Consider the following 25,849-nt stretch of genomic DNA (forward strand, 5'->3'; position numbering starts at 1 on the left):
GCAGTTGGAGACAAAGACCAGATTCCCACCTGCACATCAATCCATTCATGAGGTTCTCCTCATGGGATTTGGTGAACCAAATTGATTATGAGGGCGGTACCATCGAGCGACACAGCACAGAATGAAACCATTCAGTCCACGGTGCCTAAACTAGCTCATTGGAAGCTTTTCCTCATCTGCCCTTTCAGGCAACTCATTCCCAATCACAACAACTGGAAAAGTTGCAAATGTTCCTCTACAAGCCACTCACCATCCTGACGTGGAAATATATCCCCATATCTTCACTGTCGCTGGGTCAAAATCCTGGAATTCCCTTCCTATAAGGGCATTGTGGGTCTACCTAAAGCACATATAGCAGTTCAAGATGGCGGCTCACCACCACCTTCTCAAGGACCACCAGGGACAGGCAATAAATGCTGGGCTCAGCAGCAACACCTACATCCCACAATAGAAAAAATATTTTGATTTCCTCAGTACCTTCTTTACCAATGATAATGAAAGCAAAATACTGCAGATTCTGAAAATCTGAAACAAAAAACAGAAATTGCTGGAGAAACTCAGCAGCATCTGTGGAGAGAGGAACAGAGTAAATATTTTGAGTCCAATGTGACTCTTCATCAGAACTGGAACACAAACAAGACAAGGCTTGTAACGTTATAGAAGTCAATGTTGAGACCTTGAGGCTATGATGTGCCTCAATGGAAAACCAGGTGTGCTCCTTAAACCTGTACTGTGCTTCATCAGAATATTGCAGTCTCCTGCGACACAGTGGTTCAGTGGTTAGCGCTGCTGCCTCACAGCACCAGGGTCCCAAGTTCGATTCCAGCCTCGGGTGACTGTCTGTGTGGAGTTTGCACATTCTCCCCGCGTCTGTGTGGGTTTGCTCCGGTTTCCTCCCACAGTCCAAAGATGTGTAGGTCAGGTGAATTGGCCATGCTAAAATGCCCATAGTGTTAGGTGCATTAGTCAGAGGGAAAAGGGTCTGGGTGGGTTACTGCTTGGAGGGTCATTGCGGACTTGTTGGGCTGAAGGGCCTGTTTCCATACTGTAGGGAATCTAATCCTCAAAGCTCTTGCCAGTGGAAACAAGGTCTCCCGAGAATAGTCCATCAAAACCCCTCACCATTCCATCTTTCACCTTGTCTGCTGATGGAGGAACAAGCCCAACTTCCCCAGTCTCCCTGAATGTCCTTAAAATAAAAATCCCTCTCTGAAACAAAACATTCCTGCAACAGAGCAGACTGTCTCAAGCTGAGGTGTGATGCTACCATTGCTCTCTTGGCTGACATTTGAAGCACGGAGACTTCAAAAGCACCGTTGAAAAGAACAGAAATGCTCTCCAGCGTCTATTGATTTGAGAAGAAAAGATTCAACACATTCATAAATGAACAATGAAAGAAACAGTCTTTCTATTACTCTTTAACCAAAAGAATGAGGGCAGCTCTTATTGAAAAGGTGCCTTTAAGACGCAAGTCCCTCGATACTAAATCTTTCATCTCACTGGACAGGTTGAGTTCATGAATAAAACTATTTAGTGAAAGAAAAATACTTTGTACTAGGTATTTTCACCAAGTCATTGTTACATCAGATTAAAGGATCTATTTCGAGTCTTTGGCCTTTTATGGAGGCGATTCATATTCTGATTGTTCCCAGACATTTTTTTCTGCCCCTCTCATCTCCGTGATTTCATTATCACTAATTAAGGTCTTCAGTAGCTCGATAGTGGGACTCAATTAAAGCAGGAAGGTTTGGGTGTGAAGGAGATGGTTCTCAGACAGAACACAGCATGGCCAGACTCTTTGGCCCTCGATATTGTGCTGACCTTTTATTCTACTCTAAGGTCAAACAGACCTGCATACCTTTCACTGTGCTATCTTCTATCTGTCTATCCAGGAGTCGCTTAAATGTCCCTAATGTCTCTAACTCTACTACCACCACTGGCAGTGCATTCCAAGCACCCAGCACTCTCTGTGTAAAGAACTGACCTCTGACATCTCCCCTAAATCTTAAAATGAAGCCACCTCGTGATAGACATTTCTGCCATGGCAAAAGGTCTCTGGCTATCCACTCTATCTATGCCTCTCATCATCTTGTACACCTCTATCAAGTTCCTTCTCATCCTTCTTTGCTCCATTAAGAAAAGCCCTAGCTCCCTCAGCCTTTCATCATAAGACATGCTCTCCAGTCCAGGCAGCATCCTGGTAAATCTCTGCACCCTATATCACTCCTATAATGAGGTGACCAGTATTCCAACACAATATTCCAAGTGTGATCTAACCAGGGCCCTATAGAGCTGCAGCATAACCTCACAGCTCTTAAACTCAATCCCCCTGCTAATGAAAGCCAACACGCCATACATCTTCGTAACAACCCTATCAACTTGGGTGGCAACCTTGAGGGATCTTTGTACATGGACCCCAAGATCCCTCTGTTCCTCCACACTACCAAGAATCCTATCTTTAACCCTGTAACCTGCATTCAAATTTGACCTTCCAAAATGAATCACTTCACACTTTTCCAGGTTGAACTCCATCTGCCACTTCTCAGCCCCATTCTGCATCCTGTCACTGTCCCGTTGGAACCTACAATAGCCCTCCAAACTATCCACGACTCCACCAACCTTCTTGTCATTGGCAAATTTACTAACCCACCCTTTCACTTTCTCATCTAAGTCATTTATAAAAATCACAAAGAACAAAGGTCCCAGAACAGATCCTGTGGAACATCACTGGTCACTGAGCTTCAGGCTGAATATTTTCCATCTACTACCACCTTCTGTCTTCTGTGGTCCAGCTAATTCTGTATCAGACAGCCAAATTTCCTTTTTTCACATGCCCCCTTACTTTCTGAATGAGCCTACCAATGGGGAACCTTATCAAACGCCATGCTTAAATCCATGTACACCACATCCACTGTTCTACCTTCATCAATGTGTTTTGTCACATTCTCAAAGAATTTAATAAGGTTTGTGAGGCATGACCTGCCCCTCATAAAGCCATGCTGACTATTTCCAATCGAACTATAGTTTTCCAAGTAATCATAAATGCTGTCTCTCAAATCCTCTCCAATAATTTGCCTACCACAGAAGTAATACTGGTTCTGTAATTTCCAGAATTATCCCTATTCACTTTCTTGAACAAGGGAATAACATTTGCCACCCTCCAATCATCTAGCACTACTCCAGTAGATAGTGAGAACACAAAGATCATCACCAAAGGTAGAGTAATGTCTTCCCTCACTTCCTGTTGTAACCTTGGGTATATCCCATCCAGCCCTGGGGATTTACCTACCCCTTTATATTTTTCAAAATTTTCATTACATCCTCCTTCTTGACATCAACCAGTTCAAGCATATCAGCCTGTTTCACACTGTCCTCAGAAACATCAAGGTCCCTCTCAGTAGTGAATACTGAAGCAAATTAATCATTAAGGAGCTCCTCTACATCCTCTGACTCCAGGCACAAGTTCCCTCCACTATCCCTGATCGGCCCTACCCTCACTCTGGCCATCCTCTTGTTCCTCACATAAGTGTAGAATGCCTTGGGGTTTTCCTTAATCCTACCCATTATTGCTTTTCCATATTTCCTTCTAGCTCTCCTAAGTCCATTTTTCAGTTTCTTCCTGGCTACCTGGTAACCCTCTAGATCCCTGTCTAATCCTTGCTTCCTCAATCTTAAATAATGTTCCTGCTTCCTCTTGACTAGATGTTCCACATCCCTATTCACCCAAGATTCTTTCAACCTGCTAACCCTTCCTTGCCACAGTGGGACAAGCCTATCCAGCTCCCTAAAAAAACCTCCAAATTTCAGTCATGCGTTTCTCTGAGGACATCTCTTCCCAATTTCGGCACCCCAGTTCCTGTTTAGTAGCATTGTACATCCCTCTCCCCCAATTAAAGACTTTTCCACGCCGTCTGCTCCTATCCCTCTCCATGAGTATAGTAAAGTTTAAGGAGTTGTGATCACTATCACCAAAATGCTCTCGTGCTGAGAGGTCTGATACCTGGCATGGCTTGTTGCCAAGCATCCAATCCAATATGGCCTCCCCTTGAGATTGGCCTATCTACACATTGCGCCAGGAACCCTTCCTGGATGCACCTGACAAAAACAGCTCCGTCCAAATTATTTGAACCAAGGAGGTGCCAATCAATATTAGAGAAGTTAAAGTCACCCATGACAACAACCCTGTTACCTTTGGACCTTTCCAAAATCGGCTTCCCAATCTGCTCCTCCGTGTTTCTGTTGCTATGGAGGGTGGGTCTGCAGAAAACTCCCAATACAGTGACTGCTCCTTTCCTGTTTCTGACTTCTACCCATACTGACTCCATGGACAGATCCTTCTCAACGATCTCCCTTTCTTCATCTGTGATACTATCCCTGATTAGCAATGCCACTCCCCCACCTTTTTGTGTCTGCGCCAGTCAAAAACAACCACCTGACCCATAACCTCCTACTCTAATCTCATTTTCCAGCACTTGGCCCAAAGCCTTTTATGCCTTTGGCATCACAAGTGCACATCTAAATACTTCTTCAATGTGATGAGGGCTTCTGCCTCTCCCACCCTTACAGGCAAAGAGTTCCAGGCTCCCAACATCCTCTGGGTAAAAATAACTTTCCTCACATTTCCTCTAAATCTCCTGTCCCTTACCTTTAATCTATACTCTCTTGGCATTGATCCTTCCACAAAGGGGAAATGATTCTGCTGTATAAGAGTCAAAAAGTGTGGCAGTGGAAAAGTACAGCAGGTCAGGCAGCATCTGAGCAGCAGAAGAGTCGATGTTTCAGACAGACATTACCACTTCTGCTCCTAAGATACTGCCTGACCTGCTGTGCTTTTCCAGCACCACACTTTTCGACTCTGACTCTCCAGCATCTGTAGTCCTCACTTTCTCCTTCTTCTCTAGAACGGTCGCTGGACCCAAAATATTAACTCTGCTTTCCCTCCACAAATGCTGTTACACCTGCGGATTTTTTTTCCAGCAGTTTCTGATTTTGTTTCTGACTGCCAGACTTTCCAGCATTGGACCAAGTACGGCATCAAAGAGCCCTGGCAAAACTGGAATCAATGGGTAAACACTCCACTGGTTAGAGTCAAACCTGGCACAAAGGAAGATGGTTGTGGTTGTGGAGGGTCAGTTATCTCAGCTCAAGGACATCTCTGCAGGAGTTCCTCAGGGTAGTGTGCTGGGCCCAACAATCTTCAGTTGCTTCATCAATGACTTTCTCTCTGTCATAAAGTCAGAAGTGGGGATGCTCGCTGATGATTGGCCAGTGTTCAGCACCATTCACGACACCTCAGATACTGAAGCAGTCCATATTCAACAAGATCTGGACAATATCCAGGCTTGGGCTGACAAGTGGCAAGTAATATTCGCACCACACAAATGTCAGACAATGACCATCACCTATAAGAGACACTCTAACTATCACCCCTTGACATTCCCCCATTGTCAACATCCTTGGGGTTACCATTGACCAGAAACTCAACTGGACTCACCACATAAACACAGTGGCTACAAGAGCAGGTCAGAGACTAGGGATACTGCGGCAAGTAACTCACCTCTTGACACACCAAAGTCTATCCACCATCTACAAGGCACAAGTCAGGAGTGTGATGGAATATTCCCCATTTGCCTGGATGGGTGCAGCTCCAACAACACTTGACATAATCCAGGACAAAGCAACCTGCTTGATTGGCACCACATCAACAAACATTCACTCCCTCCACCACTGGTGCTCAGTAGCAGCAGTGCACACTATCTACAAGTTGCCCTGCAGAAATTCACCAAAGACCCTCAGACAGCACCTTCCAAACCCACAACCACTTCCATCTAGAAGGGCAAGGGCAGCAGGTACATGGGAACACCACCACCTGTAAGTTCCCCTCCAAGCCACTCACCATCCTGGCTTGGAAATATATTACCTTTCCTTCATAGTCGCTGGGTCAAAATCCTGGAATTCTCTCCCTACCAACATTGTGGGTTAATCCACAGCAAGTGGAGCGCAGCGTTTCAAGAAGATAGCTCACTACCACCTTCTCAAGGGCAACTAGGGACGGGCAATAAATGCTGGCCCAGCCAGTGATGCCCAAGTCCCAGAAATGAATTTTTTTTAAAGTCTGCAGTTCTTTGGTTTTGGTTTGTTTCTTCCTGGCTACCCTCATCATTTTATACATCTCGATCATGACCCCCTTAGTCTCCGCTGCTCCAAGGAAAACAACTCCAGACTGTGCAATCTCTCGTTGTCTGAGTTCTCACTCACTCTCTCTCTCTCTCTCTCTCTCTCTCTCTCTCTCACTCACACTCTCACAAAGATAGGAAGATGCTCAGAATGGTGAATGTGTGGCCAACTGAAGATCAGATGGTTGTTTTGAATCATAGAGGAATCATAGAGCCCCCTACAGTGTGGCATGGAGACATAGGGTACGGAGACGGTGGTGGGGGGGGGGGGGGGGGGGGGGATGACCCTGCCTCCAGGGAAAAAACACACTCAATGGTAATGATGGCATCAGTTGTTTTACCAATGTACATTCAATCCATTGCACAGCCTGGTGGCTCAGTGGTTAGCAATGCTGTTTCACAGCACCAAGAACTCAGGTTTGGGTAACTGTCTGTGTGGAGTTTGCACATTCCCCTTGTGTCTGCAAGAGCTTCCTCCAGGTGATCCAGTTTCCTCCCACATTTGAAAGATTTGCAGGTTAGGTGGATTGGCCATGGGAAATGCAGGGTTACAGGAATTGGGCGGGATGCTCTTTGGTGAGTCAATGTGGACTCAATGGTCTGCTTCCACACTGGTGGGATTCCATGGTTGTTATTGGTGCAATCATGATGGTCAGTAAGTGTTACCCATTGCAGAATCACATCAAACAGTGCTGACATTGTGCTTTAGGCTTTAACAACATGCCTCTCTTTACGGTGATAATAACGTTTTTTTTAAAAAAAGTTAATTGTTAGTTTCACTGCAAAGCTTAATACAAGATAATTCCACAATGGCCGATGATGATCTGTCCTAATATCCTGTGAACACTTACTTCATCCAGCAGGACCTCAGCTTCCTCATTTGATTTCCCTGGGAATTTAATTTTCATTTCATTCAGAGCCACCAGCACTTCTTTGGTCAATTCCTCGTCTTGTTCCTTTGTTCTAAAATTTAGATTGGAAGACCGCTGAAAGACAAGTGGTCAGGGTTAGTTCATTGTTAATTTGAGACCTGCTGATGTTGAACAGTTCACAGTAAATCCAAATAGTCAAAGCTAAACAGAATAGTCAAAAATACACTAGGTTTAGTGTCTTTCTCTGCTCATTGTTGCATAGTTAGGGGGTCAAGTGCTTTGTGCATCTTTTTGGCTGATGGGTTGTTACATTGAAATGAAAGTCTGTGGAAAGAGCTGCTGTAGGGATAATGTCAGGACTCAGAGCAGGTCCAGGAAAGAATGTGGATCCAGGACCTCCTCAGGGAGCCCTGATGAAGGGCTCTGGCCCAAAATGTCAATTTTCCTGCTCCTCGGATGCTGCCTGACCTGCTATATTTTTCCAGCACCATACTCTCAACTCTGATCTCCAGCATCTGCAAACCTCACTGACTCCTCTGGGAGACCCCTGTACTGCAACATTTCCACCCACTGAGCCTCAAACCAAGGATAGCCTGTGGGAACCCTTCCCTTCCAAAGGTTTGGGACATTCCAAAAACTCTTCATGCAACTCACCCCGGCTCTCATCAGGCCAGGGAATTGGGAGGTTGCTGTGAGCTCAACTTCCCAAGTGAGTCAGCAGTGCATCCGCTACCTCCTCCAACATAAACCCTTAGCAGAGCAGCAATACAGATCTACCCATCCCAACCTTCGGGCGTAAAGTTTGGCCCAAACACCCCCAGTAAACTTGGGCAGATGGAATAGGTAGGTAGACAGATAGGCAAGCGTACAGAAGGAACCCCATCGTTCTTATGTTAGTCCTATCAAAGTGCTATTTCATTCACAACATCATGAGACATGAAAGCGCAGCAGGAGGCCATTCAGCCCACTGTGTCAATACTCCTGAGGGATCTGATCCCATGACAATTTCACCTGACGTATTCCAGATTTTAGCAAATCATAGTATGGAAATAAAAACTTTTCATTTGATTAGATTACTTACAGTGTGGAAACAGGACCTTCGGCCCAACAAGTCCATACCAACCCTCTGAAAAGCAACCCACCCCAGACCCATTCCCCTACACCTAACACTACGGGCAATTTAGCATGGCCAATTCACCTGACCTGCACATTTTTGGACTGTGGGAGGAAACCCACGCAGACACAGGGAGAGTGTGCAAACTCCACACAGACAGTTGCCCGAGATGGGAATTGAACCTGGGTCTCTGGCGCTGTGAGGCAGCAGTGCTAACCACTGAGCCACCCCTTTCCTTGCTATTTCCTTTCTATTTCCCCAAAAGTTTCAATCTACAATCACCATTCCCTTTTTGTGCAGATATTCTGTTTCCCTTTTAATTCAGAAGAACCCTTCTACTACTGGCTGAGCATCAACAACAAATTGCAGCTGTACAGCATTTTTAAAGTCTCACAACACTCCAAGTTAAGATTAAACTTTTCCGTCTCTTTATTCTTTCCTGGGACTTGGCAGCCGCGGGCAAGGCTAGTATCTCCTGCCTATCCTCAATTATCTTGGAATTTAGTAGCTCACCGGGCCACTCCAGAGGGCAGGTAAAGATCAAACACTTTGCTGTGGTTCTGGAGTCCCTTGTAAGGGAGCAGATTTACTTCCCTAAAATGCTGCAGCTGACTTTTTACAACAATCAATTAGTTTTTTGGTCACCATGACATGGATCCAAACGTAATTTAACTCAAATTGCACCAGCCATTGTGCAAAGATTTGTACGCCCGAGACAGAGCCTCTGTTTTTCCGTTCAATGGCATTAGCACTTGTCATTTTGACACTGAACCACAGAGGGCAACGTAAGGTCAACCCACAATGAACCCACAAAGTGAGGACTGCAGATGCTGGAAATCAGAGTCTGGATTAGACTGATGCTGGAAAAGCACAGCAGGTCAGGCAGCATCTAAGGAGCAGGAAAATCGACATTTCGGGCAAAAGTCCTTCATCAAGCTTTTGCCCGAAATGTCGATTTTCCTGCTCCTCGGATGCTACCTGACCTGCTGTGCTTTTCCAGCACCACTCTAACCACAATGAACTTGGTCAAGGGGTAGATTTTCTGGATGAGAGAGGGGGATAGAGAAGCAGAGAGGTATAGGGAGGAAATGATAGGACTGAGTGTATGGTCACCATTAGTGGGATAACAGAGTTTGGAAATGCTCAAGGGACAAAATTGGAGGGCCCCAAGTATCTTGGGAGGGTTGAGGGGCAGAGGAAGTCACAGAGATAGGCATGAGCGAGATACAAAAGTAATTTGAACACACTCATCTGCTGTCTGTGCCAGCAGTTAAGATCTGGCAGTAAATGGAAGTAAACCTGGGAGTAAATGGAACCAGGACAAAGGTGATGGTTAGTACAAGGATAATTGGGTGACAGGTGGTTGCATATGTAAGGAGTGATCTGGGAGTTTTGAGAGCTGAATAAAACTCTGACTGGAAAAACGCATACTTGGACCCTGTCTAATCAACATTTAACCTCTGGATTATAGACCAGTACAATCCACCTGTCGTAACCTTGAACACCCCCAACCAAGTTCCTCTCAATCTCCTTTGCTCCTAAGAAAACCAGCCCAGCTTCCCCAACCCCCAACCTTGTCACTAAAATCCCTGCAGCCATTCGGGGAAACCATCTTAAGGACCCTTATGTTCTTTCTGAAGTGTGGTGACCTGATCTGGAGTCGACATTCCTGCTTTGGCCCAACCAAAGCTCTCTCTGAGTTGCCCTCCGTAACTCAAGTCTGTCAAAGTCTATTTCATGAAAACATCTCGAGACCAGTTCAACAAGACATAACAGAACCAGAGTGCAGGTCATGTGTACAGTAACTAGATCAGTCTTTCTGTGGTGTCTGTAGTGCTTACCGGTGCGGAATGAATGGTGCCCAGGCTGGTAGCGTGTGGTATCCGCTGGGTGGTCATGGTACGATTCAATGATTGTGACCGTGTGTCTGCAGGAGGTTTGCTCAAGGGTACACTGGGTTTGGCAGAAGTGGATCGCGGTTCAGGTAGGTGTGAATGCAAATGTGTTGCTGAGGTAGAGATTGACCGGGGGCAGGACACAGAACGTCTGATTGGCAATGATGCAGTTGGCAATGCTGAAGGTGGTGGTCTCATACTTGTGGCTGGAGGCTTTGATTGTATCCTCCCTGCAAAGAAACGTTAAGAGGAAAGTGAATTGCAATACAATACTTAACATCCCGTTTGAAAGATCTATGTATCCCTCCTGCTTCACTTACCCCTTGCTGCTCCTGGTAACATGACTCATGGTCTGAGACCATGACCAGAAAATATAGGAACAGGAATAGGCCACTTGGCCCCTCAAACCTGCTCCACTGTTCTGTAGGATCGCGGCTGATCAACATGCATAGAGTTCCTATCGTGTGAAAGCAGGCTATTCTGCCCATCGAGTCTTCACCAACCCTCCAAAGAGAATCCCACCCAAACCCACACACCTCCATCCCATCCCTATAACCCTGCATTTCCCATGGCTGATCCACCTAACCTGCACATCCCTGGACACTATGGGCAATTTAGCACTGCTAATCCACCCTAACCTGCAAACCTTTAGAATGTGGGAGGAAACTGGAGCAAACCCAACCAGACACAGGGAGAATGTGCAAACTCCACACAGACAGTCACCCAAGGTTGGAATCAAACCCAGGTCCCTGGTGCTGTGAGGCAACAGTGGTAACCACTGAGCCACTTTACTCCTCTCACATCCAAATTCCTGCCCTTTCCCCCTAACCCTTGATTCCTGACTGATCAATAATCTATCTATCTTAGCCTTAAATGTGCACAAGGACTCTGCCCCCACAACTCTCTGTGGTAAGGAGTTCTAGAGACTCTCAACCCTCTGAGGGAAGAAATTCATCCTCATGTCAGTCTGAAATTGATGCACCTTTATGTTAAGACTGTGCCCTCTGGTCCTAGATTCTCCCTTGAGGGAAACATCCTCTCAGCGTTGACCCTGTCAAGCCCCTTCAGAATCTGGTATGTTTCAATGAGGTCACTCCTCATTCTTCTAAACCCCAATCAGAATCCCAACATGTTTAGCCCTTGCTCATAAGCCTCTGCTCATACCAGAGATCATCCTCATGAACCTTCTCTGAACTGCCTCCAATGAAATAACATATTTTCTTTAGAAAGGGGACCAGAACTGCTCACAATACTGCAGGACTTTCCTTCCTCAGACTGAAGGATGGGGAATGTTAACTATTTAGACTTTCAGACACATAGGCAGAGGTAGTTCCATCAAATTCTAATGACTGACCCTCTTTGATGACTGACCCTCTTTGAGCAGGCGATTTCCCCAGAATCGATTGGAGCCCAGGAGCGAAACTGTAAGAGTAGATCAGGGGCAGTGTGTGCCGAAAGAATGAGCCATCTCAAATCTTAAAACCCATTGCAATTTAAATGTCCGGACACATGCAATTCAATGTGAGTGCGTGTATGTGTGTGAGTGAGAGAGAGAGAGAGAGAGAAAGAGAGAGAGAAAGAGAGAATGTGGAAGTGTGTGAGAGAGAGTGTATGTGAGAGTGTGTGTTTGACAGAGACGGTGAAAGTGTGTGTGCATTTGCTCATGTACACATGAGAAAGTGCAAGAGTGAGAGTGTGAGAGTGACAAGGTGTATATGTGCGAGAATGAGAGAATGAGAGTGTCTGTGTGTATGTGTGTGAGAGAGAGATGAACATTCTCCTCAAGATACGAATACATAAAAATTCATTTAGATGTGGCGAGGTCTGTTTGGATCCAGCACTTCACTGGACAATATCAGTACCTTTCCATGAACCTCAACCCATTTGGTAGACCCTCTCACAGACTGCACTCAAAGAATGCTCAGTTGCTATAGTGCAGGAGGTCTGTTGGAATACTCAATAATCTTTGACAAGTTAAACTGTTGAAGACTTCAAACCTGGCAATACCTGATTTATAAACTCTGCATACAGATGCAATTGTGGCAATTGTCCAGGGCCTTGGTGAACGGACACCTGGAGTATTGTGTCTTGTTCTGGTCCTTCTTGTCTGAGGATGGATGGTCTGCCTATGGAGGAAAACTGACCGGACTGATTCCGGCGATGGTGGTACTGACGTATGAAGGCAGACTGCATCTGTTCGAACTATATTCACTTACACAAGAAGGATGTTTCCAATGACTAAGGGGTTCAGAACCAGGGGTCAGAGGCTAAGATCACCGGGCAGGAAATTCAGGACTGGGATGAGAACATTTTCCACTCTTCAGAGAATGGGAAGCCTGTGGAATTCTCTGCTGCAGAAAATAGCTGAGAACCAAACATTGAATGTTTTCGAGAAGGAGTTAGATATTGTTCTTAATGCTAAAGGGATCAAAGGGTAAGGGGAGACAGTGGGAATAGGGGACTGAATTGGATGGTCAGCCATGATCGTATTGAATGGTGGATTAGGGCTGAATGGCCTACTCCTGCTCTTATTTTCTACGTTTCTATAAGACGGTCAAAGGAAACCACTTAGTCTGCCCAGGAGCCAAACATATTGGCTGATGTTTGTAATACATTGGTGTACATTGCTCCTAGCCCTGCTTCTTGGCATTAAAGGAGTACACCATTACAATCTTCCAGGCAGAACAGAGTGTAATCTCCATGTTGTAAACTAGAAACATTGAAATTAGGAGCACGAGTAGGTCCTTTGGCCCTTTGGGCCTGTCCCTTACTCAGTATGATCATGGCTGATCATCTAACTCAGTCCCTTATTCCTGATTTATCTCCATACCCTTTGATCTTTTTAACTCCAACTCCTGGGATTCTGGATTATTAGTCCAGTGGCATTACCACGACATCACTGCCTTCCCAACACAGTTACGGGTTCAAGTCCCATCCCAGACATTTCAGAACAATGTCTACACTGAAGGAACTCCCAGCACCAAAGGAACACGGCACAGTTGGAGGCATCGTCTTTCTGCCCAGACATGCCAAAACCTTCCCCTCGGTGGGCATAAAAATACCTCATTCGCTATTTTGAAGAAAACGAAGGGAGTTATCCCCAGTGTTGTGGGCAACATTTACCCTCATTCTTGTGGGAAGGTAGGGGGTCTTGTCAGCCGACTGGAGAGCCAATGAAGGACCCTGACTGCCTCTTGTAGAGAAGGCTTGTTAAGTCTCACCCAAATCAGGCATCGGCAAGGACACTGAGGGGGCCTTGGCATGGAATTAGGGACCTGAGAGTGGAGGTCAGCAACAGCTGGCAACCAACCAGAGGGATCTCCCCACATCACATGACTGATAAGGAGTTTTTTAATTCACTTATTGGATGTGTGCATCACTAGCCAGGCCCAGCATTTATTGCCCGTCCCTAGTTTCCCTTGAACCACTGCAACTCATCTGCTCGTAATTGGATCCACAATGCAGTTAGTGAGAGAATTCCAGGGTTTTGACCCAGCGACACTGACGGAACGGTGATATTTTTCCAAGAGCAGCTTTGGGGAGATCTTGCAGGGGGTGGGGTTCCCAGGTATCTGCTGCCTTTGTCATTCTAGATGGAAGTGGTTGTGGGTTTGGAAGGTGCTGTGTGAAGATGTTTGGTGAATTTCTGCAGTGCATCATTTCTGCTGCCTCTGATTTTGCAACAGCCAGAAACTGCAACCTGGAGTGGGCAGATTGTCTTCTGAGGGAAGTCTGGACAGTCCAGGCTTGTATTAACTGGAGTCCAGAAGAGTAAGAGACAACGTGATTGAAAAGTATGGGATACTGAGGGGTCCTGACAGGGTTCGTGTGGAGACAATGTTTCCTTCTGCCTGAGAATATGGTACTGCGGGGGGGGGGGGGGGGGGTGGTGAGGGAAGGTCAGTGTTTCAGTATAAGGCTTGGCCTATTTAGGACACAGATGGGCAGAAATGTCTACTCTGAGAGTTAGGAACCTTTGGGTCTCTTTCAAAGGCAGTGGAAGCACAATCTTTGAATATTTTTCAGGCAGCAGTAGATGACTTCTTGATGACTAAGAGGGTGAGAGGTTATTGGGTGGAGTTGGGGAATGAGGAGTGAGCAGATCAGCCATGCTCTGATTGGATGGTGGAGCAGACTCAAGGGGCTGAATGGCCTATTCTAGCCTCTGATTTGTACCAAGCTCAGGATGCACAGTCAGGATTTGCAGCTTGACGGTCAGTTATCAATTAACTGGCAGAACTGTGATGAGACAGAGATGCTGACGAACTGAATTTAACAACAGCCCCCAAACCCACTGACTCCCCAATGATTAAATTCAGCATGGATCTTGAATTCAGCCAAAACAAATCTGTCAAGTGAGTCAGGACTGACTGGAGCAGCTTCCTGCTCTTACGCTGCTGGAGGTAGAGAGTGCCCCCTCCCCCCTCCTCATCTTCACGGGACGGACAAGTTACATTGCAACAAAAAGAATCACTGCCAGTCTTTTCTCATGCACATCACACTCATGAGAAGGCTATCAGCTCTACAAGGTCATTCTGCCCATCGTCCTTGTGCTCACTGGCTGCTGATCCTGCAACACCTCAACTTTAATAACATCCACCTTGTGCTCACATCTCTGCTCGCGTCACCCTTCAGTTCTGTCACCTCTTTCAGCCACATTATTCTCCAAGATTTCTGCAGCCATCCAATTCTGCCCCTCCTGCTAAGTTCTAATTTTAAACATTTCATCATTCTTGGCCATACCTTTGGTTGGAAATCTGATCATTGACCTCTATTGCTCTGTGTTACGACATGGCGGTAAACCCTTCTTTAATTAAACCAAACACACGGAAAAGCTCACCTCGCCTCATAATCTGTTAAAGTATGAATGACAGAGAACTCCCCAAATTCCACTATTTAAAGAAAAACATCAATTTTATTCTTTAACTCTAAAAGTGAACATGAAACAACAACTATTTACAACTCCAAGCCTCCTTTTTCTTAAAGGTCTGTTATCTACCTCCAACTCTATAACAATATACTGTTCCAATTCAAGCCCCTATTAAAATTACATCCACTGAACTTTCAAAAACCAGACAATGGCTGTCGCTGTAGGCGTCTGTCTCCTTTCAGCTGCAGATCTCCCTGGGTCATCTTAAGTCTTTTGTTGCAAAGATGTTTCATATGAAAAAGGTATGTTTGATAGAGAGGGTTTCGAATGGCAGTATCTTTCCAGATGGCAGGTTGCTCTGTATCTGGTTAACTCTCAAAATCTGATTTATTTACACCCCAAACATCGAATCGTCTCATTGGTTTGATGTTGTCAAAATAGCAAAATTCAAATTTGATCGGGTTTTACTATCCCATAATTTATACTGATTAGTTAAATACAAACGGTTGTGAAAACAGCCACTTGTTACATATTTTCAAGTTTCCAGTACACTCTGAGACTGCTAAACAGTCACAAGACAAGTGCCTACAACCTCTCAGTACAAAATATCTTTCACTCCCTCTTAAAGGTACAGTACATGCCTACAACATCATAACACTCTGCTGCTTATTAGCTAACCTCTCCATGGGAATGTAGACAGTTCTGACATTTATAGCCCCTCTCTAATTGCACTTGAACTGAGACCACTTCAGTGGCAGTGTCCCTACCTCTGCCCCAGGAGAACTCGATTCAAGTCTCACTCGCTCCAGAGTTGTGTAATAACTTCTCTGAACAGGCTGATCTAAGAAGGAAGTTAACCACATTGTAGTGGGTCTGGAGTCACATGTAGGCCAGACGAGATAAGGATGACAGATTTCCTTCTCTGAAGAGCATTCCTGAACCAGATGGGTTTTTATAATGGTTGATGATAGTTAACATTGTTGAGTCCAAAATTATTCATCACCAGTTACCCTCAGGGGAATTCACACCCATGGCCCCAGGACACTGGCCAAGACTTTAGGACTTCTACATCACTCTCTCTCCCCATATTCTCTCATGTGCTTCAGTAGCAAATATTTGTCTGAAAGTGCCTCCATGAAGCACCTTGGGGTTTCTTTTACTTTATTGAAGGTGCTATGCAAATGCAAGTTGCAATTGATATTGCGAGGCATCACATGATGGGAGAGAGAAGCAGAGAGGTTTGGGAAAAGCACTCCATAGCTTTGGGTCCCAGGCAAACATCGGCACAGCCACCAATGGAGAGAGTTTGGGCAGATGTTGTAGGTGATGGAAAGGTTGGATGCATAAGTGTCCAGCATCAGAAGTATTCAGGGATCTCAGGGAGTCGTAAAGCTGGAGGATATCACAGGGATGAGAAGAGGTGAAGCCAGGGGTGAGCTGAAATTGTGTGAGAATTTTATCACACAGAGCCCTGAGAACTATTTCCCTTATCAGCACCAATTCTCTGCACTTCCTCCATATCCTTTCATGCCTTTATTTCATAATCAGTGGTCAACCCCTCTAAAGGGCGACCACCATTTAAGGTCTCGTTTTTATTGCTGGCTCTCCAAGTTGCGCCACAAACACACGAGGTGCAAGAGGAGGCCACTCAGCCTTTCCAGCCTGCCCCACCATTCAATAAATCTGATCTTAACTTCAACCCGACATTCCCCCTCCACAAACCTGCTCTGCCACTACAGCCACCAACCCGATAATCACCACCACCACTGGGTAATGTCATTACAGCTGCAGGGAGCTCGACAGTTCCTCCCCACCCTGACCCATCACCGTCATGTTTCTGTGGGCCACAGACATCGACTTGCCAACGTGAAAGGAAAGACAGGTGCCGCCCCATCGCATAAAGACCGGCAGCGATGGGCAGGAGTTGACTGCACCAGCAGGAACCAGAGGTGATAGTCTACTGGTGGGATTGGGGCAAAATCAGTACTGAAGGCCCCTATCTGCACAGACTGGTCCAATATACATCCAAGGCCAAGTGGAGACTATTGCAAGTATTCTTGTCTCTCTTTAGGTAAGGATGTTGTTGCTGAATTAGCTTTTCTTTGGCATTGTGTAGTTTTCGCTTTATTGCCCTACTGCAATCCTGGTTACAAAGGCCCAACAACATCTCTTCTTCCTCAGGCAGCTGAGGAAATTTTGCATGATGGCGAATACCCTTGCCAACTTTTATAGGTGCGCCATCGAGAGCATTCTGTCTGGATGTATCACTATTTGGTATGGCAACTGTACCATTCAAGATCACTGACGGTTAGAGAGTTGTGAACTCGGCCTGGTCACAAAGGCCAACCTCCCATCTATAGAATCCGTCGACCAGGCCCGCTGTCAAGGAAAGGCTGCCAGCATTCTCAAAGATCCATCCCACCCTGGCAGTGTTTTTCTACAACCTCTACCATCGGGGAGAAGGTACAGAAGCCTGAACACATGCACCAGCCGGTTTCAAAACAGTTTCTACCCTCCTGTTGTTAGAATACTGAATGGACTCTCAAACTCTTAACATTCGCCTGTACCTGTGTTTTTGTTTTTGCCACTGTGTACCTATTGTTTACTTATCTATGCTACTTAACTCTGTGATCTGCCTGTACTGCTCGCAAGACAAAGTTTTATACTGTGCCCCAGTACACTGGACAATAACTTCAATTCAATTCAATTCCTTAGCAACTTCTCCACTTGAATTGTGTGAACTATTTCTGTTTTGGTGTTCCCTCAAACATGTACACACGCACTCATTAAAAATGGATTCATTAGGCAACCTATAAAAAAAAAGTTTAAAAAAAGGAAACATTTGCAGAGCTGTGGGGAACGGTCAGAGAGTGAGGCATGGTGTGAGAATGAGGGCCAGAATGTTCAGGAGAGATATTAGGAAGCACTTCCACACACAAAGTGGGATAGATATTTGGAGCTCTATTCCACAAATGGCGTTAGATGCTGGATGAGTTGTTAAATCTGAGATAGATAATTTATTGTTATGCAAAAGTAATAAGAAATATGAGCTAAAGGCAGGTAGTTATAGGTAGTGATGATCTCATTGAATGGTGGAACAGGCTCAAGGGGCTGAAGGGCCTACTCCCGTTTCTATGTTCCTAAATGGTTTGCCCGTTAAAGGAGTCAGTGTTGGTACGATGGACCCAAAAAGGCTCTTTCTGCACTCTGATGCTGCATTCCGTGGTTTCATAACTAGCAGAGAGCTTTCCTCGTTCCTCCCAACAAGGTGTCCCTCAGCTAGATTGATCAAAACTGATTCACCACCCACAGCTGAAGGTCCCCTCAGTGGGGAATAGTTACTGTCTCTATCTCAGTCATCCTTCAATCACCATGCTACTAGTGGAGTGGAATCGTTGGCATATTAGTTCAGTAATGGGCTCTTTCAGCTCTCTCTGACCCATGCAGGCCAGTTGGAAGAGATAGACAGGTCTTAATCTTGCCGCTCACCCAGATCACTCCTTCACGCATCACGACCTGGCACTGGAACCCGAACTGTTTGGTGCAGAGTGTGGGGATACACTGCTCACTGATGAACAAACTTCAGAGCTACACAGAGGACCCATCCTTGTGTATCCCAGTGTGGGACCATCAAACAATGACACTGCAAGGCTACTGAAGTAAAAAGCGCCCCCTCCCCAACACTGACAATCATCACCTGAAAAGAACCCAAAACACAGGAACCCAACTGCAACTCAGTGTGCAGGGCATTGAGATACACTGGTAAAGACAGTGCTGCGTAATAATCCAAGTATTATTAAAAGCTTCAGAAAACATGCATTGTTTATTTTATATTTATTTTCTATCTATATATACAATATATATAAAATAATATCTCTGGCATAAAATATAGAGTCCTGAAATTAGACTTCTGTTTGCTGACAGGTTTGGGTGCAAGCTTGTTCTCTATGCCTGGGAATATCTTGCGATTCTGCCTCTAAATTCCATTGCTATTGGTTCAGTTGCTTCACTCAGCCTTCTCGTTTCCCACTTTAAAAGTGGGATACTGTTTTCCCTCCTTACTACTATTGTTATTAGCCTTCAAACCTCTCACTATCTCTTTTGGTGGGCCCAGACATGAAGAGCCTGCCTGTAGAAGGACGAAAAGAGCACAATTTGAGTCTATAAACACGCAACGTTCTGTTCCTTTCTCTAACATATTTACGATGCTAAATTGTCAATAATTCAACACTTCACTGGTTCAGTAGCTTTGTCAGTTTGAAGTAAACCTGTGGACTCCTCTATAAATTGTTGGGTATTTTTATTGAGTTTGAGGATTTCCTGTGAACACAGTTAAAGGACGAAACAATAGAGCTCTCTCTCTTTCCATTATTGCCTCACCTTTGGTCTAACATGGGGAAGTGAGTCAAATAGTCCCATAATCACTTCTCATCCTGGTATTAAAACCCGGGGCTAAATGATTGGTTTCTGTGGTGTTGCTTAAACAGTGGCCTTTCTTTCAGTTGGATCCACAAATCAGCCTTCATTGACATGAGAGTCAGAGCTGTTTTGAACCTGTTCAGCGATGTTATTACGCACCTTGGGAGCAGGAGAGACCTGAACATGGGCCTCCCACACCAGGGGTAGGGACTCTACCACTGTGCCAAGAGAGAGCCCCATCAGAATAGACAGTTCAGCAGTGCCTTTAGATTACACTCCTACAGTATGGAAACAGGCCCATTGGCCCAACAAATCCATACCAATCCTCCAAAGACCCATTCCCCTACCCTTTATTTACCCCTGACTAATACTATGGGCAATTTAGCATGGCTAATTCACCTAAGCTGCATGTTTTTGGATTGTGGGCACCCAGAGGAAATCCACACAGACACAGGGAGAATGTGCAAACTCCACACAGACAGTCACCCGAGGCTGGAATCGAATGCAGGAACCTGGTGCTGTGAGGCAGCAGTACTAACCACTGTGCCACCGTGAAGCCCAGGTGCTGCACTGTCTCTCTCCAATGCAGCACATCAGAGGTGCAGGGTGTGTTGTAAATTTAAGCACATCCCAAGGTGACTAGACTGAAAGGAGTAGGGATCAGAGGGCCTGTGGCCTCACAACCAGTTTTTATTAATTTTTTCATGGGATAACATCCCTAATTGTCCTTGAGAGCAGTTAAGAGACACCCCATACTGTTGTAGGTCTGGAGTCACATGTCGGCTAGACCAGGTAAGGGTAACCTATAGAAGGCTGGAGTAACACATCAGGCCAGGCAGCATCAAGAGGTGAAGAAGTTGACCTTTTGGGTGTAACCCTTCCTCACGAGTGGGTGTGGGTGTGGGGGAGCTGCAGGTAAAGGGGGTGGCAGGGGCAGGGTTGTGAGGTGGTGATAGGTGAAGACAGGTAGAGGGTACGACCCTGTTGGTCAATGGGAGGAATGAATCTGGGAGGTGGCAGGGAGCAGTGAAAGGGAGGGAGAGGGGCTGGGAAGGGTGTTGGTGGATAGGGAGGAAGGTTATTTGAAACTGGGGAATTCAATGTTAAATCCTCTGGGCTGTAGGCTGCCCAGGCGGAAGATGAGGTTCTTTTCCTTCAATTTGCGGTGTGATTCATTATGGCAACAGAGGAGGTCATGTCAGAAAGGAAGTGGGGGGTGGGGGGGTTGAAATGGGCAGTGACTGGGAGGTCCGGTTGGCCCCTGCAAGTAAGGGCAGTAGATTTCCTTCCCTAAAGTGGACCAGATGGTGTTTTACAACAATCCATGATAGTCACAGCATGGAGACTAGCTTGATATTCTGGATTTATTCATTGAATTTAAATTCCACTAAGTGCCAAGGTGGAATTAGAACCCATACACCCACAGGCTTGAGCCTCTGAATTCCTAGACCAGTGTCAGAAGTCACACGATACCAGGTTATAGTCCAACAGGTTTAGGTGAAGCCACAAGCTTTCAGAGCATAGAACATAGAAAAATACAGCGCAGTACAGGCCCTTCAGCCCTCGATGTTGCGCCGACCGAAGCCTACCTAACCTACACTAGCCCAATAACCTCCATATGCTTGTCCAATGCCCGCTTAAATGCCCATAAAGAGGGAGAGTCCACCACTGCTACTGGCAGGGCATTCCATGAACTCACAACCCGCTGAGTAAAAAATCTACCCCTAACATCTGTCCTATACCTACCACCCCTTAATTTAAAGCTGTGTCCCCTAGTAACAGCTGACTCCATACGCGGAAAAAGGTTCTCACTGTCAACCCTATCTAAACCCCTAATCATCTTGTACACCTCTATCAAATCTCCCCTAAACCTTCTTTTCTCCAATGAGAACAGCCCCAAGTGCCTCAGCCTTTCCTCATATGATCTTCCTACCATGCCAGGCAACATCCTGGTAAACCTCCTCTGCACTCGTTCCAATGCCTCCACATCCTTCCTGTAGTATGGCGACCAAAACTGCACACAATACTCCAGATGAGGCCGCACCAGAGTCTTATACAACTGCAACATGACCTCAGGACTCCGGAACTCAATTCCTCTACCAATAAAGCCCAGTACACCATATGCCTTCTTCACCGCACTATTTACCTGGGTGGCAACTTTCAAAGATCTGTGTACATGGACACCAAGATCCCTCTGCTCATCCACACTACCAAGTAGTCTACCATTAGCCCAGTAATCCATCTTCTTGTTACTCCTACCAAAGTGAATGACTTCACACTTAGCTACATTGAATTCCATTTGCCACCTTACTGCCCAGCTCTGCAACTTATCTATATCCCGCTGTAACCTGCCACATCCTTCTTCGCTGTCCACAACTCCACCGACTTTCTTGTCATCCGCAAACTTGCTCACCCAGCCTTCAAGCCCCTCCTCCAGGTCATTTATAAAAATGACAAACAGCAATGGTCCCAAAACAGATCCTTGTGGAACACCGCTAGTAACTGCGCTCCAAGATGAACCTATACCATCAACTACTACCCTCTGTCTCCTTCCAGCCAGCCAATTCCTAATCCAAACCTCTAATGCACCCTCAATGCCATACCTCCGTAGTTTTTGCATTAGCCTGCCATGGGGTACCTTATCGAACACCTTGCTAAAATCCATATACACCACATCTACTGCTTTACCCTCGTCCACTCCCTTGGTCACCTTCTCAAAGAATTCAATAAGGTTTGTGAGGCACGACCTGCCCTTCACAAAACCATGCTGACTATCCTTGATCACATTATTCATCAGGTGAAGTGATAAAGGAGCATCACTCTGACCGTTTGTGATTTCAAATAAACCTGTTGGATTATAACCTGGTATTGTGTGACTTCTGACTTTGTCCACCCCAGTCCCACAGTGGCACGTCCAGTCCTTGACCACACCCAACCCCCAAGAGTCTGGTAGTCAGGTCTTCCATGTCTAGACAAACTCAAGAGAAAGTACTTGATGATTACAGTCTGGGCTGTTTGAAATTTGTCACCCTGGAGATTTGAATAGCGCCCTTAGTCAGGCATGTTGCTTCACTGATTGAGCCTCTGAGATCATGGATCAATGAGAAGGATTGAGCCTTCTTATTCTGTCCTCAGAGGCTCCGTCTACGCATCTGTGTGACCCCCAAAGACAAAAGTTTGGGTACCTCTATCCTAGTAGATTTGCTGTAATTGCATAATTGTTGGCCAATCAATCACTCGCGGAAAAGACCCTAAAGGTTGGATGAGAAAACAGACATCAGCAGTAAATCAACTCAGATGGAAATAGCCTTGGTACTTATAAGTGCAGGCAGATTTGAAAGTATAGGATGACAAGACATAGCTTGTAAAATGAAACTATGACAATTTCAGGTTTCAACACAAGATGATCATAATCATATTGGTCAGAGGTCCCAATAAAACCTTAAGATCTAGTTTAGTGCTCAGTATTTGTCTCTAGTGCAGCATCAGGGTATTACTGAGGCTTTAGGCTACCTCAGGTTTTGATGTTTGGTGTGAGGGAAGACAGATATAATGAAATGCTCATTAGTTTTTGTAGTAACTGTCACCAGCAGCTCCCCCACATTCATGGGAATGGCCGGGTAAGCCCTGGTCTCGGTTACATGTCGACTCTGCAGGTCCTTTCAAGGGTGCAATGTTCTTAGTCATTATGGACACCCACTCAAAGTGGTCAGACGTGCATCAAGTTCATTCGGAAAACTCTGGGATGATGATTGAGAAGCTGTAAGCATCATTGGCAATATGCAGACTCCTGCAAGTATTGATCATGGACAGTGGGATGTCATTTACTGGCACGGAGTTTGAATATTTCCTGAAGTCAAATGGGATTCTGCAGGTAAGAACAGCTCCAAACCATCCATCATGGAAAGAGCAGTCCAAATTTGGAAGGCAAGCTTAAAGAAGCAGCCTTACAACGTCAATTGATACCAAACCGTCCCGGTTCCTGTTGGATTATAGGACCATTCCGCACACAACAACAAGGATAGCTCCTGATGGGGAGAAGGCTCTGCAGCAGGTTAAATCTGACCTTCCTGGATCTGGGCCAAAGGGTAAAACGGCAGCAGGAACACCAACGCTGGCCATATGCCTCCTCTAAGTGAGAGAGACAATTTGAGTTCAGGGGACTGACTCTGAGCTGGCTGGCTGCAGCCAGTGCACAATTCATCAAGGGACACCAGCCTCTGTGCACTTATTTCAGTTCGGATCTTGTTTTTTAATTAAAGCTATGCACTAGACGGCCTGTGTAGATGCAGTGTGTTGAGGAGTAATGGAGTGAAGGTGAAGGGTTCCTCAGGGTGGTATCCTTGGCCCAACCGTCTTCACTGTTGAGTCATGGAGTGACATTAATGCACAGAAGGAGGCCATGCATCTGTAGGGTCATGACGTGAGCAATAGCCCATCAGCTCTGAGCATCTGAACTGGAATCGAATCTGAACTGGTCTGTTTTGTTGTTTTTCATCCATTTAATCTCCCAGCCATGATGGCCCACCACAGGGACTTAGGGTGGAACAGCTGCCAATGTGGATTCACAGTTGAGGAGTTTGTTTTCATTGGTTTGTGGCATCACCAGCATTTATTATCCGTACCTAGTTGCTGGAAATGTTCTTTCCGGATTGGATGGATGGAAGAAAAATACTGTCCTGGGAACAAAAGGTACTTTGTCCATTTGCCCTTGGTCTAATGAGGCACTGGTGGCATCACTTTGTTAACCCCGTCCCTGGTGGCAATAATGCTCAGACTCAATGGTCCAGGTCTAGTACAGCCATCTTCATTTGACTCCACCATTCTGAGATTGAGTTGGGCATGTGAAGATTTTCCAGATTTCTCACGGGATAACTTTAGGATTCCTTGATTCTATCATGATATGGAGGTGCCGGTCTTGGTGTTGTCGTCTGATGCAGCACATCATCGGTCCTGTATCAGACGACAAAACCAACATTGCGGATATGAGAGTGACCGTAGCTCTTGTCTTTCCAGCAGGAGGCATAAACACTCAATTGCTTCCTTTATCTCACCCTCCCCAAGTCTCCTTTCTAGAAGTGGCTGTGAAGATGATCCATGAGTGCTCTAACATTGCAAGTTGCAAACTGCAGAGTCTGATCATGAGGGTGGTGATCCTGCAGGTGGGTCTCCACAGCCAAGAATAAGTGGGATGGCTGATATTTAGGGCAGTTCAGGAGAGTGCAGGTAATCCTGAAGACAGCTGTTCAGTCACAGATGTTGCTGCCCAAAGATTACTCTGTTCTGTACAGCACCCAACGAGCCTCACATATCTGCTCCCTGTATCCAGAATCTTGACTGGGGGATGTCCACGTCCACAGCAATGTCCCCATCACTAATCCTTCATTGTCACACAACCTGGAGAAAGGACCTTGGGAGAAATCCTGACATGAGCACCTTGAGGTGCTGACATTGCCCACACATGCTGGGTTGGTGGTCACGGACCAGGATGGTCAAGATTACCTTGGCCATTGCACCCTTCTCCCACCATTGCAGTTGCTGAGATATACAGTTGTCCTTCGCCTGTTCTGCCTCTTGCAGATGTTTTGGATTGCACCTTTGTCTGGTACTATCCCCCAACATGATTGCCATGGATCACCCAAATCAGAATGGAGGAACACCCAGACACCATTGCTTGAAGCCTCATCGAAGAGCACAAACCTCTCCACGGCAACAAGGTGACATCCCACAGTGGGGTATATGCCTTGGCAACACAAGTTCATATTTAAATACTTCTTCAATATCATGACGGCTTCTGTCTCTACCTTTTTGCAGGTATTGAGCTGCAGAGTCTCACTTGAATTAAACTGCAGGGAGGTAGAGTTTAAGAGCAGGAAGGTGTTGTTGAAACTGTATAAAACACTGGTTAGATTAGATTACTTACAGTGTGGAAACAGGCCCTTCGGCCCAACAAGTCCACACCGCCCCGCCGAAGCGCAACCCACCCATACCCCTGCATCTACCCCTTACCTAACACTATGGGCAATTTAGCATGGCCAATTCACCTGGCCTGCACATCTTTGGAGTGTGGGAGGAAACCGGAGCAAACCCACGCAGACACAGGGAGAATGTACAAACTCCACACAGAGAGTCGCCTGAGGCGGGAATTGAACCCGGGTCTCTGGCGCTGTGAGGCAGCAGTGCTAACCACTGTGCCACCGTGCCGCCCACTGACAACAGCTAGAGTACTATATGCAGTTCTGAAATCCACATTATAGGAGGGATGTGATTGCACTGGAGAGGATGCAGAGGAGATTGACCAGGATGTTGCCTAACTGGACACTGTGGGGTTGTTTTCCTTAGAGCATGGGTGATTGTGAGGGGATATGATTGAAATGTATGAAATTACAAGGAAATGTTTCTTCCTGTCCTAATCCTGTACACCTCTGACAAATCTTTTCTTGATTTCATTTGCTTCAAGCAGAACAGCTAGATTTGTCCAACTAATCTTATGTTTAAGAACT

General features: G+C 45.9%; 1 protein-coding gene across 4 annotated transcripts in view; it reads right to left on the minus strand.

Moving 5' to 3' along the window:
• Positions 1–25,849, minus strand: part of ttll7 (tubulin tyrosine ligase-like family, member 7) — a 401,618-nt gene that overhangs the window by 76,186 nt on the left and 299,583 nt on the right. For all 4 annotated transcript variants that reach the window (XM_072574809.1, XM_072574807.1, XM_072574806.1 and 1 more), the window contains exons 16-17: positions 10,004–10,287; positions 7,028–7,162 (exon numbers count right to left, since the gene is read on the minus strand). In XM_072574809.1, the coding sequence (XP_072430910.1) occupies positions 7,028–7,162; positions 10,004–10,287 (419 nt within the window). The remainder of the gene's footprint in view (positions 1–7,027; positions 7,163–10,003; positions 10,288–25,849) is intronic.

This window comes from Chiloscyllium punctatum, chromosome 7 (genome assembly GCF_047496795.1).
Source record: "Chiloscyllium punctatum isolate Juve2018m chromosome 7, sChiPun1.3, whole genome shotgun sequence".
NCBI classification, from domain to species: Eukaryota; Metazoa; Chordata; class Chondrichthyes; order Orectolobiformes; family Hemiscylliidae; genus Chiloscyllium; species Chiloscyllium punctatum.